The sequence below is a fragment of the Diadema antillarum genome, unplaced genomic scaffold, assembly GCF_040938485.1.
Source record: "Diadema antillarum isolate AM-2024a unplaced genomic scaffold, OU_Dant_1.0 seq00000234_RagTag, whole genome shotgun sequence".
Classification (NCBI taxonomy): domain Eukaryota; kingdom Metazoa; phylum Echinodermata; class Echinoidea; order Diadematoida; family Diadematidae; genus Diadema; species Diadema antillarum.
In genome coordinates, this window is record NW_027271283.1 from 186,499 (window position 1) to 211,631 (window position 25,133).

The following is a 25,133-nucleotide window of genomic DNA, read 5'->3' on the forward strand; positions in this document are numbered from 1 at the left end:
ACCATTTTTCAATGTGTAACAACACCAAAGACTGCAAGGTTTATCCACTCAGACACCATAATATTATGTTAGCATATGCTAGCATATATGAGAAGAGTTTAGCTTGCTGTAACATCAGTGTTCCACTTCCAAATTGTTTCAAGCAAAGATGCCATGTATACTTTCAGCATTCAGGTCATACACCTTTCAAGATTGTTCACTAGCTGCTTACACTTTCAAACCTACACAAATTTGACATTCTAAGTTTTGTAACTGCACAGGAATATAACATCTTGATTACATGGAAAGTATATCTGAGTGCATAGGTTCCTGAAATCTTGATTAGACGAAAAATTACTACTGAGTACACAAAGTAGTTTGGCTCTCTTGAGATTGCAGGCTTAACAAACTTAAATACTTGGAAGTAGAAATATATTCAGGTCAAGTAAAATAATCTGTGAAACAAATATACAAGAAAAGATATCTGACTGAAGTCCTGGTTGCATCCTTAAGATCTACCAAAACCCTTCACTCAGTTTCAATGAAAGAGGATGAATATCAGATTACTAATTTTGTATGTGTTGTTTTGATCATGGAACAATACAAAAGACATTTTACAGGAATTGTACTTGTACAAAAGTTGCACTAAGGAGTGGTAAGAAATCATGTACGGACACACTGCTTGAAAAAGTAGATGATGATCTGTAAGATTTTTGCTGTTGTTCTGTTTTGTTTTGTTTTGTTTTTTGTTTGCTTGTTTTGGTTTTTTTTTTTTTTTTTGCTGATGGGAAAAGAAGGAAAGAATGAGAAAGACTTAAGAGTACTAGAGAGACTGGCTGGTGGTATATTGCACCATCAGTACGGTGCTGTGGAGATTGATGTGTTGTACCACAACAGGGGCGGATCCGGGAATTCCGTGATGAGGGGGCGCCTTTACAAAATTAAGGGGGGGGGGGGGACACACCCCTCTCCCAATTTTGTTCTTTTTATTTCTTTAGTTTCAACACACAATAAAGGGGGACGGGGGCACGCACCCGGTACGCTCCCCCTGGATCCGCCACTGTACGACGATATGTTTATCTCCATTCTCTGCTATACAAATTGCGAAGGAATCAAAGAGATAGAATGTACATCTTCTCCAAATGATATGCAAGAGAATGGGGGTAACCCACTTAGTAGATATATTCTTCTGGGCGGGCAACATCTTCAAGTGATGCCTCCTCAAAGGTGAAGGGCAGTAAACTCCACTTCCGGTAGCGCTTGGACTTGCTGTTGTTGCGTGTCACGAGGAAATACTTCACCGAGATGGCGAGGATGAAATCTTCTCGGAACTTCAGAACACTGCCCCACTTGATGTGACAATCTTTGCACGCTAGCTTCCGCTCGCTCTTCTTCATTCTTGCCCATTTCCTTGTTTCGGGTGATTGGCGGTCACTGCAAGGTCTGACCACTTTCTTGGCCAGGAATTCAGGGGCGATGACGACGTGATGACCACCAGGTATCACCCTGATGTCGCTTGACCGACAGACAAGAACCCAACACTTCTGGCAGCGGAACTCATGGTTCATAAGATCCACAGATTTCTTGCCCGAAGGTAGCCGGTAGAAGCGAGATTGCATCTGTCGTCTTCTTTGGATGGTTGTGATCTGAAAGAGATGAGACAGTTATAACCTCCTTTGCTAATAGTCAATTCTTCCATACTATAACAACTCCCTATATTCTTACATGTGACACAGGGATCAGTGTTGTCAGATGATTTTTTTTCCTTGCTTGTCTTAGGTTACATCCCTTTTGGTTATTATCAGCTATACACTATACTAGATGAAAAAGATCAAGAACACTCTCCCCATAGATACATAATACCAAAAAAAAGAAATTACACAAGGAATAAAATGAACAATTAAGTACATACAATTGTAAGAAATTCAATTGGATACAGCAATTATTATTAATCAAAATACTACAAAAAATATCTTGACTAGAAATTAGCTCATTTGTAGCTTTATTTAGGGACTTAGACCTTAAAATCTGATGCATAAAAAGTATGATGTAACTATAGAAATGTTGCTACGGCGACTGGTGTATGCCTCCGCAATAATGCATGGTTCTCCTAATAGGTCTATAGTACAATGTCTTGACAATGTGTGATGACAGTTTCACACAAGTGGCAAAATATTAAAATGATAGGTTTGCCACAAATGTGCTGAATGTTCACTTTCCTAGAACTAGGTTCAATTGGATGAATGATGAAAACGTCAGAGTGCAGGTATTTGGGGGAACTGATGATTTTTACTTGACTTTTGACCCTTTTATAAGTTTATGCATTGAGTAATTTTCAAGGTATTGAGAAAAAGTATAATTTCAGTATCAAATGGTAAAATAGTATCATCTAAACCTGGCCTTTGACCTTTGACCTCACAGTTCCAAAGAGAATCACTGTTAGGTAGAACATGCATAAATATGTAAGTTTCATGATAATACCTTGAGTTACTTTTGAGATATGGAGGAAGAAGTGCAATTTAGCACTTTCACTTGACCTTTGACCTTTTGACCTTTGACCTTTTGGCAAGAAACTTCCCATAGAATATATATTGGGTTATACATGCATACATCAAGTTAAAAAAAAATCCTTCAGGCATTGCATAAATATAAGGAAATTAGTGATATTTTGAGGAGTTGACCTTGACCTTTGACCCCCTGACCTTTGACCCATGACCCCCAACTTCCCTAGATAATCACTGCCCATCAGTACATGCATATATGTGACAGTGCACCTCAAAACGAACATAAAGTCGCACACACTGATTTTGCGTGAGGACTGAAAATAAGTGAAATGGGTCAACCTAGCCGAACTTGACTTTTTCATATTTTCTGAAAGAGCGGGTCTTCTTTTACATTATGCTAAAATTTGGGATCATAAAACGGGCAGGAAAGTGTGTTTTTTAGCAGCTTATCTCGAACATTTTTGATAGAATAGTGTAATTAGGTGTGTCTTTAGAATCCCTTTTTCATTTTTGAAAAACCTTGTCCACACTCTTCACTTTTAACTCTAATAACTTTTGAAAGGATTGTGCTACTGCTTTGAAAGTTGGCACTAATTATGGACAGAATGTGTTAATGAGGCATGCTTAATTTCAGTTTAATCTAATAATCCCTTCATTGTTGTTACTCTGATGGTTTACTTCCTGTTTTTTGTCCCATTCATCGCACAGCCAGCACGGTTTGGTAAAGATTAAGCGCTTGAATAGACACTGTACTTCAGAGCCTCTTTTCTCAGTTCACACTTTTCCTGAGTTTGTGCTTTCTTTTCAATATTTAGATAGGTTAGGAGAGTCCATTTGATTTGAGTTATACATCATTTTAAAGCTTAAAATCTGCTCTTTCAGAATATGGTCTTAACTAAAAATTCATGTCTGGCGACTTTTTGTTTGTTTTGAGGTGCAGGGTCACATATACTAAGTTCCATGAAGATACCTTGAACCATTTGCGAGAAACATGAAATTTCAACCTTTTTTCACAAAATAACCTGTGACCTTTGACCTTTGACCCCGTAAACCCTAAAATCTAAACAAAATATTATCCCCCCAGGTTATACCCTCATACCAAGTTTGATGTAAAACCACCACACGGTTCTTGAGATATCGACAAAAACAAAACGGGACGGACGGACGTACGGACGGACGGACGACCCGAAAACATAATGCCTCCAGCCACTTCGTTGGTGGAGGCATAAAAATTAGCATAATTACCAGAATTTAGAGAAAACAATTATGTTCTGGTGAATGGTTCATGATTGATTCTTTGAGATTTCACTGTGATGGTGTAATGGATGGCCAAGACCGAGGGGGAGACCAAAGCGCCCCCCCCCCCCCATACCATTTCAAAAATAATAACCTGGGCTATAGGGTTATGGAGGTTGGGGGGGGGGGGGTATACACTGAAGGCATACCACATCTACAATAGGAGATTCAGGCTTTTACCAAATTACTGCCTGCTTGCATTTTGGCCAAGAAAAGTGAAAGAGTCCATCTCATGGAGAATAGGGATTCCGGATACAATTTATCACCAATCTTCATTCCAGTGATCAAGAAAAAAGCAGAAAGTGGTGAAAAAAACGGTGTATCCACTTTGGCTTGAAATAGCCCACACGATCGAGAGGACAAAAGCTCGCCAGCAAATTACCAATGGTTGGTAGAAGTCTGAATCTCTTATTCATAAGTGGCCTTAATTTTTTTTAAACAAAAGAAACATAAGAAAAAAAAATGAAAGGGGGCAAGGGCACCCCCCCCCCCCTTTAATTTTCGAAGAAACTATCTTTGTCAGCTGTTTGGAGTGGCAGCAGAAAATTTTTTTTCTTGCCTGTCAGCCGATGAATCCCGGAAGTCAAGGAACGAAAAAATTGGGCATTGAAGCATGTTTTTTTTTGTTGCTTGTCAACTGATAAAACCTGGAAGTGGCACTAGAAATAGTTTCGGAAATCCTGGATCCGCCCCTATTATTGTATGATCTCTTAAACTGATGAAAGTTTTCTGCATCATACTACAACTGTGACGGACAGACGTCACCTTACCACTCACCTTCTCGCTGAGCATCTCCTCCGGGAGTTCACTGAGTTCCTCCGTAGCTTCCCTCATCACTTTCTCCTGCTGCTTACCAAGTTGGTCTTTCTTCTCCAGACCTCTCTCTTGGTGGACCACCAGCTCAAATCGGCCTCCCGGGGCCCGGGTGCGTCCTGGAGACATGACATTTGATGATAATGGTGGTGATAATAGTGTCTCAAAGATAAATATTACGGATATGACCCGTTATATAATGTTTCAAGGAACTTTACGATTCAGACAAAAGTATACATACCAACATAAAGGTGCAAAAAGATCTTATAAGGGTCGCTCAAAGTTTAACCAAAACAAATATATTTCTCAGCTTTTATTTGGAGCAATCTTAACCTAGAATGGAGGCATCTTTGATTAATTAACCCATTCCTTCCGCAATTCTCTGAGTGCCTTTACTGCCCCCAGACGAGATTCTTTTCGCCCATCGACAGAGAGGCACACAGGTTGGTATAAATCCAGCTGTGTGAAGGCAGTCAAGCAGTTCATTGTGTCCCCCTTTCTACGGTCAACTACATGTGCCCGTGAACAATGGAAATATCGATCGGGTGCGAGGTATGAATAGAGCGTGCGCTGATGAGCTCTCAGAATCTTTTGTTCTACACAACACCAGGTACCTGAATGAGGTGACTGGGGTCAGCGAACCCGCATTTCTAACTGATCTCAGCCTTGATCATTATGTACATGTTCGTACGAGTTTACAGCAGAACAAGCAAAAAAACTAAATCAGGAAAAGGTACATAATACTGTAAAACCCCCTTTTTTAAACAGCAGGAGAACAAATCCTGATAGAATAAACTGTGATCTTTTTATCAAACCCACTTTTCTGAGCATTTTAACACAAAGAAACATGAATTTAGGCCACTGAAGTAAGCACCCTTGTCTTCATTTTGGGAACCTGGTAAACCAGGTTCCCGTATATCAGTTGCTCCCACAGGAACCTGGTAAACCAGGTTCCCGTAAGGAACGGGTTAAGGGTTGATAATCATTTCAGAAAATGGGGACAATGATAGAGAATAGCTGTGACCACCATGCTGTATGGGTGTGTGGACCCGAGGTAAATTAAAGCGGAAAACTAATGGATGGACTAAATCAGCTCTGAATTATTGAAAAAGTGATTATACAGCATTTTGACATACACTTCCTGAAGCACCAGAGGAAGTAACACAATTTCTCTGTGTAACTGTTACTATACACTGTTTTGCTATAACATTCCACTTTATTTTCTGCAATACAAAACACATGGTGGAATAGAGGGGTGCCAACTTAAAGGAATAATATATCCAAATATATTTGCAAATTGAGTGAATGCAGCAACACTGGCAGAACACATTAGTGAAGTTTGCGCAAAATCCATCAATTTGTTCAAAAGTTGAGATTTTTTCAGTTTTGGTGCTGCTATCGCTGGATAAAAGACTACTACAGTTTGTGATGTCTCTGCAGGACAACAATACAAAGAAAATATAAAGAGAATTCCACAATTTTTTTGGGGAAAAAGTACACATTCTCTTGACTGACATTATTATGGTCTGCTTTCTTCAAGATGTCTTCATCATGCAACAAAAAGTAAATACATGAAATATGTTGAATTCTCTTTATATAGTTGTCCTGCAGTGACTTCACAAACTGTTGCAGTCTTCTCATCCAGCGATGGCACTGCCGAAACTTTAAAAATTTGTAACTTTTAAATCGATTGTCAAATTTTCCTCAAACTTCACTGATATGTTCAACTAACATTGTTGCATTCATTCAATCCACATCATAGTAGCATTCTTCTTTAATGAAGACAAGATGATAATTTCCGAAACAAAATTCCCCCAAAACTCCACAGGTTAACTTTGATCTCTGTTCATACCTCTGGCCTGAATGCGTCCCACAGCATCGCTGATGTAGTTGTAGCGGAACACAAAGTTGCAGGCTGGCACGTCGATGCCTTGCTGCACTACGGATGTAGCAATGAGCAGCTTGTGTTCTCCATGGCGGAACCTGTCAAGGATGTCTGCTTGGTGACGCAAACTCATCCCTGTTGGACATGGGACAATGTAATGCAAACAAAAAAGAAATAAAGCAACTTAAATGAAGCTCAGAATTAATCAGGTTGCCTCTAGCTGTTTTATTACAATCTTTTTATCCCACCATGGACCTACAAGGTCCATGATCCCACTATACGTTTACACACTTTGGACAAGTACAAAAATGAAATGAAATATATAGGCCTATACGTTTCTCCTCATACATTTAGTCATTGATCTTGATGACAGGCCTTGACGATTCAAACCTTTGCTTTGCACTGACGGACTATTTCACTTATCATTTCCAATTAGAATAAGCAACTTCCCATAGCAACAGCCAATCAGGAAGGTGAATTCTTGTCATTACCACGACATTTGCCACTCCCGTTACAGGGTTGCTATCATAGCAACTTTTTCAGGAATGCGGCCAAGTCAAAGAGATTTTTGTCACTACCTATAGAGGGTGAACTATATCATACCCTGCATGTTACCATTTAAAGTAATGGCACACTTCACTTTATAAGCTCAAGTAACATTTTTACAGGGCATATTTGAACTTTTTGAACTTTTACACAAGTACTGTATGCGCCTATATTACGCGAGCCTAAATTTTCGCAAATCAGAAATTCCCAATGGTTTTGCGAGTGGTTAAATTCGCAGTTGTGGATCGAGTCTAGAACTGAACGGAGAAATGTACACACGTACATCCCATCGACATCAGGATCAGAGTCAATATCTTAGCATGTCTCTACTTTTGCGAATAGCATCTGACTCGCAAAATTTGCGAAAATAAAAACATCTCAAAATATTCAGCATATACAGTATAAACTTCTCGATTTGGCTGCTCCTCGGTTGTTTGTATGCTTCTGTGTTCGCATGAGGGGTGAGCCTCTGACACTTCACGTCTCTCCATGCAATCACAGAATTATACAGGGCGTATGATGAGTAGGAACCCTAGTATGTGTACCTACTCAATACAAGAGCTCTTTGGGTCCAGTTCACTACAAAAATCCTTTTCGCACCTGGGTTTCTGGAGCCCACCACAGCCTCGGCGTTGAATTCCTGCAACCCTGGCACGTCCATAGTCCAGGCCTTGAGCGCGTGGGTGGAGGCAATGGTCTGAGTGAAGAGGATCCCACGGAAGTTGGCCAGGCCTCCCTCCAGGGAGTGACAAGCTTCTCCCAGGAGTTCTTGAAGCTTTAGAAGACCAGGGTTCTCGCTCTCTCGACTCTTGCTGAGTCTCTCAAGCTTTGCCTCTTTCTCTGTAACCAAGGCAACAGAGAAAATTTCTGTGATACCTTTAGCTTTTCTTAATAGGGAATCAATTTTCTTGTTCACCATAAGGAATACTTAACAAAGCTTCACAGAGGAAAATGTCAATTTGTAATGTTCATTTTGAAATCAATTACTAGTATCGGCATGGTGGGCTATACACTGTATGTGACCTAAAGCATGCAGGCTGAACAGAATAAGGTATTCAATTATAATATGTTTGATTAAGATATGCTTACAGCATCCATCAAAACAAGGGATAGGCATACTAGATCAATCATTGAACTCTCATCTTTTAGTGTGCTAGAATGATTCAAATGACAAGAATATGTACAAAATAGATTTTTTCAATGATAATTGACATCAAACAATTATATTCTACAATGTATGTGACCAATGTAATGTGATAAGTAATATATTGCATAATGTGTTTCATGACTAATTATTTTCAGTTTTGCATTTGATTTTATATTGTTTGTCTTCTGCCCAATAAAATAACAATAACAATTCCTCATGATGTGCACCTATAGGAATGGCTCTATGGATGACAGTGATGAAATCTATGGAAAACAAAGAAATAATGAATCTATTAATATGTATTTTATTGATCTAATAATGCATATCATTATTTATTTGGCATAAGTCAGATTTCATATACCAGAAAACATTCTTATTACATAATTCAAATCCATTCAAATTAAGTTACGTATGAAAGCAAAACAACTCCAAGTATCATCAATTTGAATCTTATTCCAAACTAACTATAAATACAAAGCCATCTTCTTTTAAACTAGTTTAATGTAACTGAAATTAATTCATGAAGACATGAAGATGAAGCTGACCCCTGAATAGCCTGATCAGCTTGCGGTCAATTTCAGTCAGATTGGGTTCCTTTTCCTCCTCTTTCTTGATGAAGTTTTGAAGGTAGAGTAGAGCATCTATGGTTCGCGCCGTTTCGTGTATGGACAGAGCAGTGCTGTACTCCTGCCAATTAAAATATAACAAGTGCAAAGTCATATCAATGTCATTGTCAAACATCGCTGATTATATATTGTAAGTATGTGCCATGTCTGACATCTTTACAGGTTACTGAAGTAATGTGGATTGAGTGAAAGCAGCAATATAGAATATATCAGTGAAGGTTTGAGGAGAATTTGATAATTGATTGGAAAGTTATGAATTTTTAAAGTTTGGTGCTATCATTGCTGGATAAGAAGACGACTAACAGTCCAAGACGTCACTATGCCAACAATAAAACGATAATATATGGAGAATTCCACAGTTTCATTTTTAACGAAAACTACAATTGCCATCGACTTGTTATTGACATATTTTAAGGTTAATTTTGTTCTCCTGTTTTCTGAAAGAGGTAAGTCAAGTGATCTTTCATTATGCTACAAAAAGTGAAAATATGTTGAAGGTTAAAATTATCCAATCTCTTGACAAACAAAACTGTGAATATGAAAATGGCAAACGCTGGTCAAAGATTTATTATATCATATATACGGCTGAATTCTTCAGCGGTGAAATGACGGACTTGTAGATAGTTTGTGGCACACTTTGTGTGATAGTCCTAAATGGAAAGTTGGTATTTTGTTAAGTGATGAGTTCAATTTGATCAGCATTAGATCAAATTCCTTACAAGTTTTTTTCATGAGGCACAAAAAAAATCATTCATGTTTTCATCAGAAAGTCAAAAACATAATGCATTCTTAATTAAATTGTATCATGGGGTTGCATAGACACCAATGTTGAAATATTGGAGCATAAAGAAATACTTTTGATTTCAGCATACTTTGAGATACTCTGTGCAAGTTTTGAGTCTGCGATGTCGTTTGCTATCTTTAGCTTGCTCTGAGATCTGACCATTCAGCCTGCACAGCATGTGGTTGAAGTTCTCGCAGGCGTGGGAGCTGCTTCGGAGTTTGGAGAGTGCGCTCACGGTGCCGTTGAAGAGTTCACATTCTATAAAGTCAGAATTTAAAGGTCCAGTTTACTTTTGGGAGCAGTGATATGAAAAATGTTTAAAATATCACATTTGATGCATATGTGTAGGTCTGTTGTATCACAAAACATTCCACCATGTAAAACTGAACTGTAATAAAGCCTAAAATATGAAGATATATTAGTAATTCTCTCAATAAACCATACCTGTAGACGGTTTAGTTTGGAAACATTTTTATTATAACTATTGTTCATATTTTGTGCATTTAACAATACTTAACATCGATTACACGGATTCAAATATTTACAGTGGTTGTTTCTATCCCTAACTCACATTTTAGAATTATTTTAAAGCACTTAGGCTGGGATTTTGTTTCATGTGAAAAATGGTTAATTATGCCTTTCACAGAGAAAAAGATCCTGTTATAATGGGAAAAATTGCCAATAATATCACAGGATTGCAATCGCGAAATGTAAACTATCTATTCACACCATTCACCAGGATTTCTTGTTCATGTAAACATTTGTCTTTTATGTAATTTTGCATAACACATATAGAAAAAGACAACTACAAACTTCAAGAAATGATTAATGAAAGATAAGAATGAATTGACTTTGTCAAGTACAGCGTACCAAACTGTACAAAGAAGACTAAAAGGAAAGATGCACGATTTGGACCAACAAAGATAAAGTTCATGCAAATAATACATCACATTCTTATATGAAAATGCTCATCTAAAGATCAATCAGCACCATAGAACTTTGTCTTTGAAATTCAGTGTCAATATTTCCAATGATTGTTGTGTGAAATATGAATAGAAGAATAAAAGAATAAAAATCAAATTAAAAAACTACAAATGTAGCTATGGCAACTGATGCCTCCGCCATAATGCATGATTCTCCCAATGGGTGTATAGTACAATGTCTTCACAATGTGTGATGACAGATTCACATAACTGGCAAAATATTGAAATGACAGGTTTGTCACAAATATCTTGAATGTTCACTTTCCTTGAACTAGGTTTGCTATAATTGTCTATAGAGTTCAGGTACATGTATTTGGGGAATTGAGGATTTTTACTTAACTTCATCTGACTGACCCTTTTACAAGTTTATGCATTGAGTAATTTTAAAGGTATGAAGAAAGAGTGTAATAACAGTGCAAAATATATATTTTTTTGCATTAAAACCTTGCTTTGACCCTTAACCTTTGACCTTTGACCTTCTGGCAGGAAATTTCCAAGAGAATCTCCATTAGGTAATACATGTACATATTGTATATTGAATTTTAAAAATGATAATGCAAGCATTGCATATATACACTAGTATATGAGGGAAATAGTAAAATACTGAGGAGTTGACCTTGGCCTTTCACCCCCTGACTATTGACCCATGACCCCTATATTCCCTAGATAATCCCTGCCAGTCAGTACATGCGTATGTACCAAGTTCCATGAAGATACATTGAACCATTTGCGAGAAAAGTGAAATTGTAACATTTTCACCTGACCTTTGACCTTATGACATGAAACTCTCTCTGGAGAATCTTTATGCAGTAGTACATGTCTACACTAAGTTTCAGTAAAATACCTTTGGGCATGGCATGGATATGGGGGAAATAGCAACATTTTTAGCATTTGACCTTTTGACCTTTGACCTCTTGAGAATGTCACTAAAATCTACTCAACTATCATACATCATCCTTGGACCAAGTTTGGGGAAAGCTGCTCCATCCAGTTTTGAGTTATCATGTAAACAGATAAATTTTAGAATTTGACCGTCACCTTTGACCTTTGACCTCTGTCCAATTTCACTCAAAAATCAATCAAGTAATTGTCCCACCATACATTATCCTCGGACAAAGTTTGGTGAAATTTGCATGATCCAGTCTTCAGATATCGTGTAAACAGATACAATTTCATGATTTGACCTTGACCTTTGACCTTTGGTTGATTTCACCCAAAATCTAATCAAGTAATTGCCCCATCATACTTTATACTTTGACCAAGTTTGGTAAAATTCCAGTCAATATTACTCAAGTTATCGCTTAAACGAATGCGGACAGACATACCTACGTACGGACGGACAACCCGAAAACATAACTTTGTGGCAGAGGCATAATGAATGCCTATCAATAATCTTGTAAAATTACCATAGTTTTTTGAATGCATTTTATGCATTCAAAAATTCGCAGGTGCTTCGTATTGATGTGCCAATTTTTTAAGTAGGCCTAATGATATGGTCCCAGATATTATTGCTCAATCACAGAATCATTAGTCAAATGACTTCATATGGAGTATCAAAAACACATCACTTGCAAATGAGAATTAATAAAATTGCAAATATACTGTAAAAGTAGATATTTTTCGAGCGAGTAATTTTTCACGCTCTGCTGGGTAAGACAAATTTCCTGTGTTTTTAAAAGGGATGGCTAGTAACCGATCAGTGGGAATCAGTGGGAATGCTGTGGGATGATTGTTCCAATCCTTGTGTGATTAATTTAAGAGTACATTATATATCTACTGTTGTGTGAAAATTATTTGCTTCAGAACGGTCTCATATTCAAGTAATGTGCAGATTAATGCCCCGTCACTGACCAGGGACGCTTACCTGGAAGCATTAAACTGCACATTACTTGAATATGAGACCATTCTGAAGCACATAATTTTCACACAAGAATAGATATATAATGTACTCTTAAATAAATCCCACAAGGATTGGAACAATCATCCCTCAGCATTCCCACTGATTCCCACTGATCTGTTACTAGCCATCCCCTTTAATTCAAAATTAAGATATTAAAGTATGGGAACATACAGTATGGCATGCAAAAATATTTGTGTGCTTTTATTTTTTCACGCTAGCTTTGGCTGCAGGATATTAATATAGTGAAATTTCCACACTATTACAGTACTGTAAAAGTGGACATTTTCGCAGTGTTAAAACTTTCGCGCATTTCGCGCAACCAGAAACTAGCGCGAAAATAAAAGCACGAGAAAATTTTTGCTTGCCATATGTTCCTGTGCGTGATGTCTTGATTCCACCGAATTAAAAACACGCAAACTCTTCTTACCCGGCCAAGCGCAAAAAATTAGTCGCGCGAAAATATCCACTTTTACAGTGTTAGTAATCACTTTGAGAAATATAGATATTATACAGCAAACTGCTCATTTACTAAGAGGGGAATTTCGATCTTCTTTTTGCTGGTAGCAATGAATAATTTTTCTCTGCTTGGTATGGATAATCTCAACTAGTATTTGAACAATTAATTATCCCCAGGACAACTATTTCCTGAGGACAGATACGCCAGGACAACTAACTCCTAGGACAGACACCCCAGGACAACTATCTCCTAGGACAGATACCCCAGGACAACTATCTCCTGGGACAGACACCCAAGGACAACTCTCTCCAAGGACAGATCCCCAAGGACAACTACCTCCTAGGACAACTATCTCATAGGAGAGATACCAGTACCACAGGACAACTATATCTCCTAGGACAGCCCCAGGACAACTACCTCCTAGGACAGATCCCCCAGGACAACTATTTCCTAGGACAGGTACCCCAGGACAACTATCTCCTAGGACAGTTACCCCAGGACAATGACCCTCAGGGATAATTACTCTGAGTAGTAGTTGTTGCCATGGTTGACTTACCAGGAGTTTGATTGATCAAAACGATGATTTTAAACATAACATCTTGGATCTCTCCCCCAAAGGCATCTTTCTCTCTTCCTTTAACAGTGTGGCAATCTGGGAGGTACCAAAAAAAAAAAGAAGAAAGAAAGGACAAAATAAATTCATGAGAAACACCTACAGTACACATGCTTACACTTCAAAGAAAGACATTTTCATTCAAATTATATGTAAATACACATGTATTGATTGTATTGTATATTACATAATTGCCCTGATTTGTGTCAACATAAAAGTAGCCCATCACTCCTGAATAAATTGCTTTTTCATCCTCTTCTTGATTTTATGTCAAAAATGGAAAATTACATATAATAAAATGAAGATTTGAGATGCAAAGAAGGATAAAGATGCTATGGCATCTTAATTCTCTTCATCTTATTTGCATATAAGACAGCTATCACTCTGGGAATTTTTGAATTCCAATAGGTCTTTTTTTTTTTGCTAAGTTTCATTTTATTCACAACAGTCAACTAAAACACTGAGCAAATTTTGTAAAGCATGTATTTATTACATCGATCTTGTCTTCAAAGACACCATACAGCATACAGCAGCCTCTTACTTCAGTCAAAATTGCATGCATTAACCACAGTGAGGGTGGAGTGACTTCAGGATGACAAACTCTGGCCACCCCAAACTGAACATTCAGCCTAAATTGCAAGAGGTTTTGGTTTATGTCATTGCTTCCCTACCTTCTTTCGGTTTGTTCTCGACATCAGCCAGGCTCTTCCTGTGTCTCTTCACAGTGGACACTCTGACTGCATCCAAGTTGGCGCAAATGTTGACCATGTACGTCAACGCTTCGTTTTTCTTGAGCGCATGTCCCACCCCCAACGAAGCAGTCATTCCCAAGATCTTTTCAAAGGGAAGATGCATGCATGTATATCATGATTTAATGGTCCCTTCAACATGAAGATACACATAACAAATGTTACTCAAAAGTAAAATACATTTATCTACTAGTAGGCCCTACATGCGAAAAAACATATTTATACATCATTTAGAAACAAAAAATCTTTGGAAATTAGACAGAAAAGTCAATTCACAACAATGGCACGCAAATATTGATGAGCAGTGTTGAGTTTACATCACACAAATTTCATCTAAAAAAAAAACAACAACAACATTTTGATACACATGTTGCAGTGTTAAAAGTTGTGACAACTCTTCTGGCATATATGACCCAACTGTGCATGATGGTTATGGCAAAGCCAACATCTTGATTCTCCTTCTAAGGTCTTGTAGGTCTATAATGAGATACTGGAAACGTAGTGTAGTCTTCAAGTTCATATGATGATTTTGAATGCAATGGCTAACTTTGCAAATTTCTGAAATACATGGGAATTAGATATAAACGTCAGCACATAATATAGTAGTATTCCTACAAAGATGTGATCTTTTCTTCAGCTGATATAGGATGTCCCTAACACAAAGCATAAGGTAGAATTACCATCATGGCAACTAACAAATCTTCCAAATCAAGATTTACACTTCCAGAGATTCCAAACTCACCTGGGGAAGGGACTTGGCAACGGCTGCTCCATCTCTCTTCAAGTTCCACTTCACCTCAAAATACTTCTCCATTACCTTGTTGTACTGGCTGTCTTTCTGCAAAACAAATAAAAAAAAAACCACCAATGTGTAAGGAGGTTGGGAAATTGTACTAAAAACTTATATATAAATCAAGACATGGTGTAGCATTCATAAACTAGAGAAGCACTCTGAGAGTGCAGACCTCCCCCAAGCAGGTCATTTCCACCACTGTGATCTTGTTCTTCCATAGATATCAGTGAATTCCACCCATACGTATGCATGCTGAAAATTGTCTGATTTCCAAATATAGAAGCCTTTTGTTACATCATCAACTTCCAGCTGTGTGGCATGCCTCATCCTAGCATAAATTAGAGCACACACTTTAGTGCACATATGAAAACCTAAAAATAAAAGTGCAGCTTGAACTCCCAAGTTCATTGACCCTAACTGCCAAAATATCAAAAATCCACATAAAATCCATAAAAAATCCCAGATCACTACCAAAAATTGGTCATATGTTCCTTGTGTCATTCTCAACCTTTCCTGTAAGTTTCATCCAAATCCATTCCCAACATTTTGAGTTATTTTGCACATGGAAAAACAGACAAACAAAAAAACCAACACTGATGAAAACATGACCTCCTCCCTTGGCAGACGTTAAAAAATGGCAGTTTTGTGCAGAGGGGGTACATCACGCAGAATAACACAAAATGTTGATATCATGGCCCAGCTCTAACATGGATCCATGGCTACCTCGTGTAGCTACCAGTATTGCCCTAAATTCTTTTTATGTGTCTTGCATAAAAGAATGGAACATGTTACCCTCAGATGTTAAAGATAGTACCACTTTTTCCAGATTTAAAGTGTTGGCTCGGAAGTATTTGCTTCATCGATATTCTCAGTCTCATTGATGCTGCTCCTTTTAAATTCTACACACATGACTTCATCTCATCACTTTCCATTTGAGTAACATAGTCTAATGCCAATTATGTTTTGCTTTAAAATTCCATAGGTAGTGTGTGTGTGTGTGTGTGTGAGGGATTGAGGAATTCCACTAGAATTATTCTATGGCTTTAATGTTTGTATATAGTAGTGAGTTGTTATATTACATGTCTTAACTTGCCTTTCCAGGGGTTCTTATTATACAAGCTTGCTTTTCTAAGACCCCTCCACTTTACATCTATATGCATCTACATGCATTGTCAATTTATATTCAATTCTGCAAATTGTTTTAATCACATATATTCAACAATGTATTCCTTGTTACATATTATTGTTCTTATGTAATTTTTGTATTGTGGAAACTTTGAATAAACTTGAAACTTGAAACTTGAAACTTGAAGACGGTTTAGAAATCAAATTCTGATTCCTATTCAATAAGATTGTAAGAATATGAAATCAAGAGAAATCTGAAAGCAATATGGAAACTTGTGGACTCAAAAATTCAATGGTTTTCACACACACAAACAAAACAAAAAAGGCATCAGCTATGATAAGCAAATTAGAGGACGTGATTATGTAATTCCCTTCCAGCTTTTCAGTCGGCTGATCACTAATCTCTACTGATAGAATCTCCTGGTTTGAAATGAATTTATAATGAAGAGATGATTCTGGTGCCGTTCTGGTGCGACAAAAAGCCCACCATTCATGGCATTTGTGAGAATCAGCTGAGAAATCAGGCTAATAAATGTTTGCTGATCAACACTAAGACTAAAAGGCAAAACATAGTTCTCATACCCCTGCAAAGACTGTTGAATCTTACTCTAAAATAGAGACATATGCATAATAAATGTGTGAGAAAACACTGTGCTAACACATTTTCAGTTGGGTAACCACAAAAATGCAAAAATATTACCCACAAAAGTACACTGGAAGTATTGCAGTCTCAGAGCATGCCCGTGGTTGCTATGTGATGTTTTCAATTCAATTACAATTTATCAGACCATAGCAGTATCCCTCATGCTAGAGCAAATTGCATCTAAGCTAATTGTTGGCTGCATGCGATTCCATACTAGACAACCAGGACCTGATTCATTCATCACATACCGGTACTAGGAATAACATTGTACCAACCCACAGCTAAATGGGGAGGGCGCTTCATGAATAAAAGTTGTGTACTACAAGCAAACTTATTCTACATTTTTTATCTAAAAATACTCCTAAACAACTCATTATCCTGGCAATTAAATTGTGTCAGCCCGACAATTAAGATTCTTGGTAGACCCTTCTGATATATTGCAAATCAAATTTCAAATGGTGGAAGCTGATGCATTTTGAGCCCTTCTGAGAACCATGTTATGGTTTGAAGAAGGATTGATGTCAATATGATTACTGGGCAGTGCTCCTTCTCCAGCTGCCCATCATAAACACCCTACCTTGGTTTCGTGACACTCGTCAAAGATGATGAGGTCAATGTCCTTTAAGAAGACTTGACATTTGGCCAGCGCGTCCACCAGAATCTGAGCTGTCAGCACCACCACACTGTTCTCCTTCAGCAGCACCGCCAGGGGCAGGCGAGTGGAGGCGGAGAGCCCATGATCACCACAGACGTAGGTAACCTTGTCTATGTACTTTCTGAAGACGGTGCTTTGTTGATGCACGAGAGGTACCTACAGAAATGATTCACCAAGTTTCCCATACATGCATTGGAAAATGAGACAATTAAAAAAAAAAACACACAACAAAGCAATGATATTGATATCATGCAATACTGTAAAAGTGGAAATATTCTCGCATTTCGCGCCACCCAGGAACTAAAGCGAAAATAAAGATGTGAATTTCTTTACACATATGTTCTACTATTAAATGTCTTGATTCCGCAGAAGCAAAAAACACACAAAATTTTTCTTACCCAGCTGAGCGCCAAAAAAAAAAAATAAAAATCATGCGTAATTAACCACTTTTACAGTAAGAACAATGACATAAGAGATACAGCGATGGCTTACATCATAATTCTGTCAGTCATATTGAAGCAGGTTTTAAAGATTAATTGTTGATATGAAGTTGTACAAGGAAGGGATCTATCTCATGACATGAATTTGTGAAATTCACACATTATAGTTTGATATCTTCTCAAGATAGAGAAATACTTAAAAGAACGATTTCATGTTTGGTACATATTTTTGTTGATTTTTTTTTTTCTGTTCACCTGAAATTCCTACAACCAACATTACAAAGTTTTATGGAAGTTTTTCCTCTGCTGCACACACTTTTGGTGAGACCACAATGAAGATTTTTAATCTCTTTCTCTCATCCAATATTTCTTTTTGTCCTTCTGCCTCATAAGAAAAAGTATAAAGAGGATATAACGATACTTTCATCAAATACCAACTATGCATGTCTTTACAGTATGAAAGACTTCTCTCTATGAATTTCTCCCTTTAAAGCGGTCTGCAGATTAATTAAAAAGCACTTTCTTTCTGGAGTCCCCCCCCCCCCCCCACAAGAAACGGCAATAATAGTATGATTATCATTAACATGCGTTATCAAAGAGTGGACATAAAATGACATGATGAATCAATGGTGTAACTTAAAGTGTCTGTATGGATATCTAATATGGAAAGCTTCAGCTTTAATAATTGATAAATTGTACTTCATATCGAACAACAACAAATAATGCAGGCAAAATTCTGAGCCAGAAAGATGCAAATATCAGTAAATACAGTGTTAAATCAACCATAAAGATTTGTACAGATCATCACACACCGTAACACATGAACAGGATTATATACTTTGCATAATCTTTACCTCACACTGGTCCATTGATATTTGATTTACAATTTGAAAGTGAGTCTGTTGCTAAGCAACCAACCTGATTCACCACAAAGACGATCTTCCCTTCTCCTTTGGTCTTCCTGAGGACTTCTAGAGCCACGGCCACAGAGACGTACGTCTTGCCTGACCCAGTGGGGGCAACAATGACAGTGTTCTGGCCACTGATGGCAGGCTCCGCTAACTCCCTTTGGTAGTCTTTCAATGACAGACTCTCCTTCTGTATTACTCCTGTACGTAATCATATACAATATACATACATATTGCTAGAACAAGGCATTTAAGATTGAGTGTAACACAATTCAATACAATATAATTTCATTTCATCCAATTTCATTCATTTTAATTCAATTCAAGATACATTTATTCCAATCATATCACTCAAAATACAGGAGTATATCTACATGGTACATGATAGGTAACTATTGTTCGTTTATTCTATCCTTTCATACTAATTTGTAACTCACATGCGGTCTACACACAACCAATCAGTAAACAGGATGCCACGCATTGACCAATAAGATCACTCCCTTGTTGCCAGGGTCAGAGTCTATCTTTGGTGCTAAATCCAAATCTTCTGACACGTTTCTGGTACGGTACATTGAAAGTCAAAATATCATGGCCCAGAAAAACACTATTTCATGCGTATCCTTAAAGATCATTAAGTTTCGAAATTTCAGCAGATGTATAGAGGAGACATGATACTACAGCATAATATGCCAACAACAGAAATTGGATGGTTTTGACTGACTTTGATGATCTGATTTTAAACTTGATTTTCTTAGCTCAGCCGTCAGCAACTTTCGGATCCTTTTGTTGTGGTGGGTCACATTTGGACTCACCTGACTGTGATAGAATATCAGCAGCAGGGGCTCCCCTACGTCCTCCCTGGGCCTGAGCGTCAGAGGTCATCCAGTTTGTCACTCGCTCAGTTGGATCCATTGAGTCTGTCATAAGACATCATTAGTTGTCATATTTGCATTTTGTACAAATATATAATGCACTTAATATACTATTAACCCCCCCCCCCCACAACAACAACAACAAATATCTTGCACTTCTATTATCATAATCATAGTCATTATTTTTTTATTTTTATCATTATTATCATTACTACTACTACTACTACTACTACTACTACTACTACCACAACTACTTGTAATACTACTTCTATACCTCATCCATACGGCTCACATATGAAAATGAAGGTGATAATAACAATTGTAATAATGATAAAAAGAGTAATGACTGTCATTGGAGGGATGATATTGAGGTTTTTTTGAAAAAATCGGAAATCAAAATTATCAGGTGATTTTGATACATGAAAATAGCAAAATGTGCTATATGCAGACTTAAGAAAAAAATCTGAAATCAGATTAAAATCTAAAGAATATCATCCCTGGTCATTGGTAGTATCATCATTATTATGCTTGCTATTATCTTCATCATAATTTTGTCATACTATCATTGTTATCATCATTATTAACATAATCATTATCACTGTCATTACCATCATCATCATCATCATGTTAGTCATCTTTATTATCACTACATTATCTCACTATGAACATATTCTGCAATTAAATAAAATCATAATGCTGACATTTCTCTTTCACACATATCAGATGTCATACAGTGAGCAGTAGGCATCACACAACATACTTTCTTTTCAATCAGGAAACATAAATTCTTTAAGAATGATAAGTCTTTGTGACTCACTGTGACGGTGTAGAGACCGAAGTTGGACTTGTCCCATAACAGCAGACAACCCAGTGGAAGGACGGGCAGCACCTTCATGAAAAAATGTGAAAGCAGCAGTTTGTTATTGCAGGATTTCTTCGAGTTGCAGTGTGAGTAAAAGCAAAACATTTAACATGTGAATGAATTATCTCTTAACCTGTTGAGGATGAGTCCTGAGTATAATACTCTGGCAAGTGTCTATTAGAAATACATGTTGCAGCAAAATCAAACTTTCCTCAACATAGAGGTTAAGGGAAAAAAGTCCCTTTTGTCTTTAATTTAGTGGCTGTTTTTGCCTGCCCACAACTCATCAGAACCATATATCTCTTTATGTGGTCAAGAATACCACAAATGTAAGACTGATATTATTTTTTGAATTGATTTACACCTCCCTAGAAAATTGAAAAACAAAAATCACATGTTAACTTGTCAATTTCCTCCAATTTGTCTCCCTCCAACAAATGAACTTTGTAAGATTTGTTATATGTTAGAGGAACATCTTTGTTAAAAACATTTGTTAGAGGAAGACAAATTGAAGAAAATTCACAGCTCAACTCTCACCCCTCCGCTCAATATTCTCTTGCTTTAAAAAATTACACAGTTTAGCAAGAGCCAGTAAATCTTTGCAAATGCTTCACAGTTTTATACGATTGAGTAAATCTGTGGTAGTGTCAGTAGATTTTCTCATAGACCCTTGGTACTCACCAGTACGTCGTTGAGATTTAAGTAGCACCTGACCCATAGCAGCAGACAATCCAGTGGAACTTTGGGCATCACCTTGAACGAAAGACATTTTGGAGAGTAATTCTTCATTGCAATGCTTCCACATCTCTATGAATCATAGTGCAGGTACACGAAAGACACCAATGAATTAAAAGGAATAATGTGTTCTAAGAAAAAGGAAAACATCCTATGTGCTTTAATTTTATCTTGCCTACATACTGTAAAACGAGGAATTTTCGAGTGCATTTTAATTTCGCGAATTTCGCGAGCGCTGAAATTCGCGAAATTAAAATGCACGTGAAAGTTTTTGTCTACACTACATGCATTGAACGCCAGTGGCAATTCGCGAAAATTTCATGCCACGAAAACGGCTGTCGGCTCCAATTCGCGAAAATTTCATGCCGCGAATATATCATGTTTTACAGTAACCATCGAAATAATTATGTAGCTAGTTGTCAAGCAGAATGTATCAAAATGTAGTTTGTTTGTTTTTTTCTTTCTTCCAACAAATTTGAAAACAAAAATCTTTCCTTTGGCTTTTCAAAGAGGCCATACAGTCTTTGGGCCATTAAAAAAGAAGGAAATATACAGAAGAATTCCTAACAAAAGGGAAATCATTTCAAATATTGAACATTGTCTGTACACTTTGTGCAGACAAGTAGTAGGCACTGGCTGTAATGGCGCACTGTAAAAGTGGTAATTTTCGCGCATTCCACGTAACCAGCAGCTAGCGCGAAAATAAAAGCATGCAAATATTTTTGCATGCCCAATATTCCAGTAGTTAATGTCCTGATTTTGCGGAATTAAAAACATACAAAATCCATCTTATCCAGCCGAGCGCAAAATATTACTCGCGCGAAAATATCTACTTTTACAGTATTCTGATAAAACGAACCCTATGTAAATTTTGACCTGTTCCGGTGGAAAAAAAAGAGAGGTGAATAAATTGTTATTTAGGAATAATTGTTATGTAGGAATCATCAATATCCATCAATGCAACTAAAATTTGTGTAAATAAAATTCCTTTCCCTGGTCAATAATCATTTAATGATCATCATTGATTATCACAAAAAGATGGTGCAAACAGCATTTTTCCAGCTCTGGTGCTAACTGATATTTCAACACAGGCTTGGTCAAGTATCGCTACTTTTTGTGTGCAATTAAGCTGTTCAGAATTATTATCATCATTATTATTATTATTATCATTACTACTACTACTACTACTACTACTATTTCTAATATCATCGTTATATTATTATCATCATCATCGTTATTATCATTTCTATTTCTCTTAAGATCACTGACAAATTCAAATAACATACATGTAACTCAACACCTCATGTACAAGTTGTATCTTTTCATGTCCTCCCCCCCCCCCCCCCAGTAGAAAATACAAGGTAGATCATTTCACAAGTTTAATATTGAGAGAACAATTGCTTGGACATCACTTCCTGTGAAATTTCTCTTCGTGTCACCTTACAAATCATGAAATTACAATGCAACAACCAAAATCACCAAATTCCTACATAACCATCCATGTGAGACAATAAGAGAGTAAATGTGAACGGATTACTGATTTGAGGCACAAAGCGCATATCAGATACTATACAAATGACGCACAGGTCTGAGTGCGTCAGTCAGAATTGTGTGCATAAGGTAACTATGGAATGCTTAACCCACGAGGCGAAGCCGAGTAGGTTTAGGCTAAATTTCATAGTTACCGCATGCACACTGTATTCCGACTGACACACGAAAAGACATGTGCATCATCTGATTTATAGAATGGGTAATTTTCTTGCCAAAAACCCATTTTTCTATCGTGTTACCCGATGACAAAATTACTGGATGCATTTCCTTTTGGCTTGCCGTAAACGAGAGCCTGCAAACCATGCATCAGTTTTTACTGTACGCATGGCCAACCGTGCATTAGTTTTTACTGTACGCATGGCCAACCATGCATCAGTAAAAACTGATGCACGGTTGTTTTAGCCAATAGGCGTCTCGTACTGAGTGCGCAAACGATTGCTTAGTGCGCGAACCTTTGTTACAAGCACGCGTACTCTTGCTACAAATGCGCGATAACATGTTTACCACTGTGACTCAGCGTGCGGCCAATAAAAATCAACACATAGCTCTCGACCAATGAGATCGCAGGTTTCTCGCTACCCATTCTACAAACTCACCTGACCTTGGGACACCAGAAGGTCCACTGCTATCAAACGATTTGGTCTCCTTGGCAACGGATACACTCTCTCGATCTCCGGATGATGTGACTGATGTCACCATGCTCATCATTTCGCTCCTGCTTTCTTCCGTCTCCTCTTCAAGGCGCTGGAAGATGTCGTCTTTCCTGACGCTGGAAGAAGTTTCAGAGGACGCGACCTGGACAGTGAGACGCGAGTACTTCCCGCTGGATATGGTTGACCCCTCCGTGACTGGATGTATTATAAGATAGGGAGAACTACATTTGATAGAAATGATTTTGATAGCTTAAAAGTAATCATGAAAAACAACCATTTGGGGTGTTGCATCAAAGTGCTGGATAGTACAGTACATAATCCATCAAGCACTGGGTGAACTTCATTAACGATATCAACATCTTGTTTTTAACTTCATTAAATCGGTATCTCTGAATTTCACAGAATTTTTTTCATCAAAGAAGAGTAGACATACAAGCAGTTAGATTTATCAGCTCAAAACAGAAATAAATCTACAAAAATCAACATGCTTGAGAGACACATAGGCCTATCTCTACTCAGCTCAGATAAGCATCAGATATAAATTCAGCAAATATAAGGACCTCTAGCAAATTACTGTAACCAAAACAACAACCCTATACCTGAAACAAAAAGACTCACATGAACAAAGAAAAACAAATGTAATCCTCTATCATAATCTACATTGTTTAAAATAATGTACATAACATGACATTGCAGCATCAATTACACCATGAAAACCTCTTTTTCTGGGCTTGAAGCAAGTTTCAGGAATATTTCCCAAAATATCCCAAATGTCCATCAAGCACATTTTGTGTTCACAGATTTTTTGAAATAAAAACAAAAAGGAGAAAAATGAAACTGGAGTTTAAATGAGGATAAGGCCATATCATGGATGTCATACCTTGCAATAGTGAATTCATCGCTCTATTCCAGCCCTGTTTCTCACATATTACTGCCAGATCAGACCTGAGATCACTGTCGGGTGTTTGATTGGTGGTCCTCCATCTTGTGAGAAGTTTTAGCGTTGCTCGCATCACGTTATCGTTGCTCTCCTTCATCATGGTCTCCAAGGCATCGATCCTAAACCCCAGTTCATCACCAAGCAGCCAGAACTTGCTCTGATCTTTGCTGATTTCTACAGCGAGATGAGTCAAGTCCCTGTCGGAGAGGTCCTCCGATGATTGGCTTGCCATGATTCTTGCATTGAAAAAAAGAGATATAAGAGTTTCTCAATATTTATTTCAAAATATGGCATGATATTCCTAAGTGAAAATGCATGTGCCTAATCAATGAGTATGGTTCTGCATTTAATTTGACCTGATTTAAAATCTAACGTGACAGTTCATCAATATTGTGGTAGCTTCATTCCCAAAGCAAAGTGGGAATATCTGCCTCAGAAAGTATTCTTTAACTGTAAATAGTGGACATTTTTGCGTAAGTGATTTTTCGTGCTTGGCTGGATAAGATAATTTAACATGGTTCTAATTCCACTTTGTGTTACTTTAACAAAAAATATTCATATGCTTTCATTTTTCATCGCACTAGTTTCTGGTCATGGGAAATGTGCAGAAATTTCTGTACTGCAAAGATTTCCACTTTTACAGTAATTATCAAGATGGGACCATCCTGAATCTG

At 37.4% G+C, this 25,133-nt stretch overlaps 2 protein-coding genes across 2 annotated transcripts; both read right to left on the reverse strand.

Moving 5' to 3' along the window:
* Window positions 1-1,032: 1,032 nt before the first annotated feature.
* On the reverse strand, window positions 1,033-17,649 carry LOC139729305 (interferon-induced helicase C domain-containing protein 1-like). The gene is made up of 10 exons (XM_071640233.1): window positions 17,421-17,649; window positions 15,025-15,120; window positions 14,205-14,367; window positions 13,477-13,572; window positions 9,669-9,838; window positions 8,716-8,857; window positions 7,624-7,863; window positions 6,445-6,612; window positions 4,557-4,711; window positions 1,033-1,625 (listed from the first exon to the last, which is right to left on the reverse strand). The coding sequence occupies exons 2-10, from the start codon at window positions 15,094-15,096 to the stop codon at window positions 1,152-1,154; spliced, it is 1,680 nt and encodes a 559-aa protein (XP_071496334.1). The 5' UTR covers window positions 15,097-15,120; window positions 17,421-17,649; the 3' UTR covers window positions 1,033-1,151.
* On the reverse strand, window positions 17,406-24,691 carry LOC139729344 (uncharacterized). Its single transcript, XM_071640272.1, has 7 exons — window positions 24,400-24,691; window positions 23,463-23,714; window positions 21,262-21,333; window positions 20,536-20,607; window positions 19,659-19,763; window positions 18,857-19,047; window positions 17,406-17,654 (listed from the first exon to the last, which is right to left on the reverse strand). The coding sequence occupies exons 1-7, from the start codon at window positions 24,689-24,691 to the stop codon at window positions 17,406-17,408; spliced, it is 1,233 nt and encodes a 410-aa protein (XP_071496373.1).
* Between the last annotated feature and the right edge of the window lie 442 nt (window positions 24,692-25,133).